Raw genomic sequence first — 6,000 nt, forward strand, 5'->3', positions numbered from 1 at the left:
AAAGAAATACCAAATTTCACTTTGTGATATTCTTTTTTTTTTTTTTTAATTTAATTAATTTATTTTTTTTAGAGACGGGGTTTCAACATGTTGGTCAGGCTGGTCTTGAACTCCCAACCTTAGGTGATCCGCCCGCTTTGGCCTCCAAAGTGCTTGGATTACAGGCGTGAGCCACCACGCCCGGCCCACTTTGTGATATTCTTGTAACAACAGTCAGCTTACTGTTTTGGATGAGACAGGACCAGAAATGGAATTATCTCCTTTATAATAAGACATACGAGAAACAGAACTTGCTTTCCCACGTCCACTGGTTGTCATTGGAAGGGACACATGTTTGTTTGCAGTAGCTCAGATGTGCTGTGTCTTTGCAGGCTCCCTACAAGGGCATTGAGCCTGTGTGCTTGTCAGGTCAGGCTTTTGATTATGACGTCAGAACTCAGTTATTTTGATACCTTGGAAAATGTACTTAGGTTCAGAATACCAGATAGGCTTTTATTTCTGAGGGGAAAAGAGGAAGGCATTTGCATTTACTGATCTATTTTGTGCCTCTTGCCGTATGCACCGTCTCATTTTATCCTCACCGCGGCATTATCTCTGTTTCATAGCTCAGAGAAGTTGTGTGACACACATGTCCAAGGCCACAGAGCTTCTCGGTGGCGGTGACAGAGGTACCTAGATCTGAGTTCTCAACTGTGGATTTCCCGTGACACCACAGCTTTCTACTGAGGCAGTTAAGTCACATTCACAAGGTGACACGTAAATATAGCAACAGCATATTTGGTTATCCCTCAGCATGATTCCCAGTATCCTTGAACCTCAGAGATCAAGGCAGCGATGGTAAGAAACGCTCCCATAGAAGGCAAAACAGGCCATCCTATTTACATAATAAATTGAAATCCATAATTATAAAAGCATTTGGAAACTGCCAAAAGATAGATTTAATAGATTCTAACATAAATATGAATATAAATTAACTGGGTAGGTTCTTAAATCCTGCATATTAGGAGGTCTCTAATAAAGCTCTAATGTTCTTTGTGGTTCTTTTCCAACTATCATACTGGTGAGCACAAAAGCTGTGTTATGTACAGAACGACTGGGTTTATCCCTAGTAGAAAGAAGTTATGTTTGGTATCTAAAGAACAATGAGAGTTTGCTGCTTGGCTGATCAGTGCTGGATCAAGTTCACATTCCCCGGCTCCCACTCTCCACCTCCACATGCAGGGGGTGGTGGCAGAGCACGGGGAGGGGAGGACAGGTCCTTTTTCACAGAGAGACGTGAGCCTAGGCTTTCCTTATATGGACACAGCTGGGCCTGTGTAGCATTAAACACTGATTTAATCCACTGCTGGAGAAAACATCCTACAAAAAGTAAAGAGATTAGCAGCCAATTAATTCTGGCCCTTCCCATTGTTTTCCTGAAACACCTCCTTGTATGGAACTGAATGTTGGGTGAACAAACATTCTGGAAAATAGCTTCCTCTCATTTATTATTTATACTTGGGACAGCCACTCCACTCCCCACATGTGGTGGATTTTACTTGCCTGTGTGTATGTGTGTGTGTGTGATTTCTTCATTGAGGGACGGATGAATCAGGCCCATGCCTCTTGTTGCAGATTGTGACTTCATTGGGTTTCTTTTGGAGGCCATATAATCAGCCACCCAGTCTGAGTACCAAGCTTTTTAAAAATAGACGTGCCAGGGCCACAGACTCCCATCACATTCCTTCTTTCAAAGGCACCGTGGAGCTTCCCCCTGTCCATGTGCCCACACCTCCAGATACCACACCCACTCTTTGTTAGGAAATAACGGGAAAGTGCCTAGACTAGCTGTTTGCGTTTCAAGCTAGTGAAATATCAACATACGATATTTTTGTGTTTTTCAATAGTAACTAATTACCTTTTGTAAGGCATTGTGCCAGAATAATTTTCCTATAACATCAATGTGTGTGTGTGTGTGTGTGTGTGTGTGTGTGTGTGTGTGTTTTCTAAACAATGGAACCCATGTGGTTAGAGCATAATGCTTGAAGACTCAAGGAAGTCAGCATGGTTTGCTTCCTGAATGGAACAATACCTTTTGCACACGGCAGAGGGTCTTTTCCACCGCTGCACACTGTCCCCCAAGCCTAGCCAGCAAGCTTCCAATGCAAATGTTCATTTCAAGGGAATGGATGGCAGCCATCAGCATAATTAGAACATCATCTGCAGTTGATGAGCTGGAAACACCACCTTCATGTTTACAGTATTGCAGGTCAGCACTCAGATTGGGTTCCTAAAGATAAGAATGTATGTACTTTTTGCTAAGGACCCAGAATTGTATTAGCTTTAGAAGAAAAAAAGAAATACCTACCCATTGTTGCCTCCTTTCTGGGTAGAATGTTGAAAACTTCCACCTCTTTTTAGTTGTTTGTGTGTGTGTGCTTGGCTGATCTTGCCCAGAATTTTATCCCTCAGTGTAAGCTGCAGGAAGTGACTCCTGGTTTGGCCCAGCATCCCATTCTGCCCAGCATTGTGTCTGCCATCTGCCAAATGGGACTTACTGTAATAGAGCATAGTGAGTGGCTATCATCTGTGGCATTGACTTTGAAATTCAGATGTCTCCCAAGCATCTGGAAGTTTTTCATAGTAACCTAGTTGAGATGGGGCATCATTAAAATTAAGGCAGTGGTTCTCAATGCTTCCTGCACATTGGAATCCTGGGGGCTGGAGGGGCTTTAAAAATGACTGATGACTGGGTCCCACTCTTAGAGTGGTCAGCTGGGCATTGGGATTTGTAGAACACTTTCTGCTGACTAATAAGCAATCGAGGGTATGAGAGTAGAAACCACGAATCTAAAGCTACCCCTATATCATTTTATGTTTCACCTGTGAAAACAACTTTTTTTTTTTTTGGATATTGAGACAGGGTCTTGCTCTGTCTCCCAGGCAACAGTGGCACAACAGTAGCTCACTGCAGCCTCAAACTCCAGGGCACAAGCAATCCTCCTGCCTCAGTCTCCTGAGTATGTGGGACTAGAGGCACAAGCTACTGTGCCCAGCTGATTTTTTATTTTCATTTTTTGTGGAGATCGGATCTCACTATGTGACCCAGGCTGGTCTTGAACTCCTGTGTGATCCTCCCACCTCAGCCTCCCAAAGCACTAGCATTACAGATTTGAGCCACCATGCATAGCTGAAAACTCTTTAAGGTTATAACGCCCGTGAATATCCAGCCCTGTAAAGAATTCCAGTTATAATAGGCATTGAAGGGAATATAATAATGCCCACTCTTTAAAATGTATTTTTCAGCAGACTTTAATGGTATGGGATTATATTTTGCAGCCTGTGTTTTCATCTGGGATTGATCAAGCCCATTTAATCAACAAATATGTTAAAGTGAGACAGTCACACTACATGTTACTAAGTACTCATGGAGTAGAAAGAGTACTCCATTTCCAACCAGGAGAACTAGGGGCCAAGCGATATGAAATCCCCTGAGACTCAGTTTTTCCATCTTTAAGATGGGACTGAGTGAGAAATGAACAGAACAGTCTGAATGTGGAAGCACTTCGTAAACCCTTCAGTTCTGTAGGAAACTGCCACTCTTAATCTCCTTCCCAGTCTAAGGTCCTGTGGGCTCTAGTAGGGGTGCTTCAGTACTTTTTTTGTCTTAAAGTCATTTCCCCCTAGCTTCTAGTAATGTTGTACAGGTATGGCTTCTTAATTTTAGTCATTTAGGAGTTGATAAATAACAACTGCTTACTGTTCTAAGCAGATTACATGTCATTTGATGAGAACTCTATGAGGAAGGAGGCTTAGAGGGGCCACACAGCTACTAGGCAAGCTGGCTGTGTGCTCCTTATACCCTGCTGTATTACTGCCTTGTCACATGAATTTCCTGAGGAGAGGGACAGTGTCTTACTCATCTTTGTGTTCACAAAATCTAGTGCTCTGTTTCGCAGTAGGCATTTAATATGTGAATAATCTGTCCATATGTCCAACTGACATTATTCTTTCCACAATCTCAGCCCCTTTCTTCTGGCTTTGATACCAAGAGATAAAATATTTGATTGGTTAGCCTTTTTATAATAGTCCTGTATAGTATTATGTTTGTATAGTATGATGTCTGTATAGTATTATGTTTATTTATTTTTCAACAGTTCTTTTCCTTGAATTTTATAAGTGGAGTTACAAGTTAAGAACAGCCATACATCCTTAATTTCTTTTTTTTTTTTTTTCTGAGACAGAGTCTCACTCTGTCACCCAGGCTGGAGTGCAGAAGCATGATCTCGGCTCACTGCAACCTTTTGCCTCTCAGGTTCCAGCCATTCTCCTGCCTCAGCCTCCCCAGTAGCTGGGATTACAGGTGTGCGCCACCACGCCTGGCTAATTTTTGCATTTTTTAGTAGAGACAGGGTTTCACTATGTTGGCCAGGCTGGTCTCGAACTCCTGACCTCATGATCCACCTGCCTCAGCCTCCCAAAGTGCTGGGATTACAGGTGTGAGCCACCACACCCAGCCTATTTCTTTACTTTACTTTTAAATGTTGCTAATGGAGATAAATATTAGCACCATAAGATTTCCCCAGATCCTCCCTTCTCCCATCCAAAGAGAAAAAGGAAATTAAAGAGAAAAATAAAACCCAGAATACTTTATTGATTCATCCTCCTCCTTGTCCAAAATGGATTGAAGGCAGCTTCCAAAGCAGATAAATATAACATGATAGAAATAAAATTTTTTAAAAATGAAGCAATATCAAAACAATGGTAGAAAAAAAGGATGAGGCCAGGAATTAAATTAGCATACAGTATGCGCACCCTGAAATTCCTATGCTTAAATAGGGTCACAGAGCTCCAGGCTTTCCAGAAGAGGGAAAAGGGATAAATTTGAGAGGTAAAAACAAATGCACTGCCTAAGTCTGACTGTTCCTGATGCTGATACCCGGAAGAAGACTGCCCTGTGGCTCCTCACAGAAAATGACTATCTAATGGAATAAACAGCCCTCTAAATCCATCCTTCCGGTAAACATTGTGATGGATTTTATGGAGCTGTTTCTTATAATGCACCTCAATAAAGGTTGATGGCTTCTTACCAGAACTTAATGCAATAACAGGACTTTCACGGAGTACCCATAAGACCCAGTCTAGGGCCAGCTTTAAAGTGGTCTGGCCTATTCCAACAATGGATTTTAGAGTATCCAGACTAGAAGTTTGGGTACAGAAGAATCTGAGAACCTCCTGACAACTGGTGTGTGTATGAGAGTGTGTGTGTGTGTGTGTGTGTGTACATGCGTGCTATAGGTGTATTTTTTTCTAAGGAGCTGACAGCACCATTAGCCTTCGTCAGATCTCAGAGGGGGTCAAGAAATGAAGCATTGTAAATGTTCTCTGAGTTGATCTCTGTAAATGTTTTTAGCAGCAGTGAGCTCAGGTTATGGTTACTGAGAGAAAGAAGGTTTGTTAGCTGATTTACTGTGGAGCCATAGCCTCAGCAATCTACTACCCCAAACATGAGACTGACTTCCTTTTTTGAAAATTATGTTTTTTAAGGATTTCCACTAAGAGGTCCATTTGGCAAGTCCTCCTCAAAAACAAACAAACAAACAAAACACTAAGTGTTTATCTAATACAGAGACAAAATGAGCAAATACAAATAAGAGGTAAAAACAAACTAGCTGACCAAGTCCAGCTATTTCTGATGCCGTTACCAAGGAGAAGACTGTCCTGAAGCTCCTCACAGAAAATTACCATCTAATGGAATAAACAACCCTCTAAACATTTTTTTATGTAACATCTTTTATGTTATATATTTTGGATCCAAATATATATAACATAAAAGATGTTACATTTAAAAATAATAGATGGCCGGGTGCAGTGGCTCACACCTGTAATCCCAGCACTTTGGGAGGCCAAGGCGGGTAGATTACATGAGGTCAGGAGTTCAAGACCAGCCTGGCCAACATGGTGAAACCCCATCTCTGCTAAAAATACAAAAAGTAGCTGAGGCCGGGCGCGGTGGCTCAA

At 41.9% G+C, this 6,000-nt stretch overlaps 1 protein-coding gene across 16 annotated transcripts in view; it reads left to right on the forward strand.

The window, feature by feature from the left end:
• The window catches only part of AOPEP (aminopeptidase O (putative)), a 377,149-nt gene that overhangs the window by 284,780 nt on the left and 86,369 nt on the right, over positions 1-6,000 (forward strand). Inside the window, exons 12-13 of one of the 16 annotated variants that reach the window (XM_032266402.1) lie at positions 5,114-5,118; positions 5,637-5,647. The exons of the other annotated variants lie outside the window; for them this stretch is intronic. Coding sequence (XP_032122293.1) covers positions 5,114-5,118; positions 5,637-5,640 — 9 coding nt within the window. The 3' untranslated portion in view covers positions 5,641-5,647. Of the gene's footprint in view, positions 1-5,113; positions 5,119-5,636; positions 5,648-6,000 lie in introns of those variants that run through there. 16 annotated transcript variants of the gene reach the window in all.

This window comes from Sapajus apella, unplaced genomic scaffold, assembly GCF_009761245.1.
Source record: "Sapajus apella isolate SASKATOON/1434 unplaced genomic scaffold, GSC_monkey_1.0 scaffold158, whole genome shotgun sequence".
Taxonomy (NCBI): domain Eukaryota; kingdom Metazoa; phylum Chordata; class Mammalia; order Primates; family Cebidae; genus Sapajus; species Sapajus apella.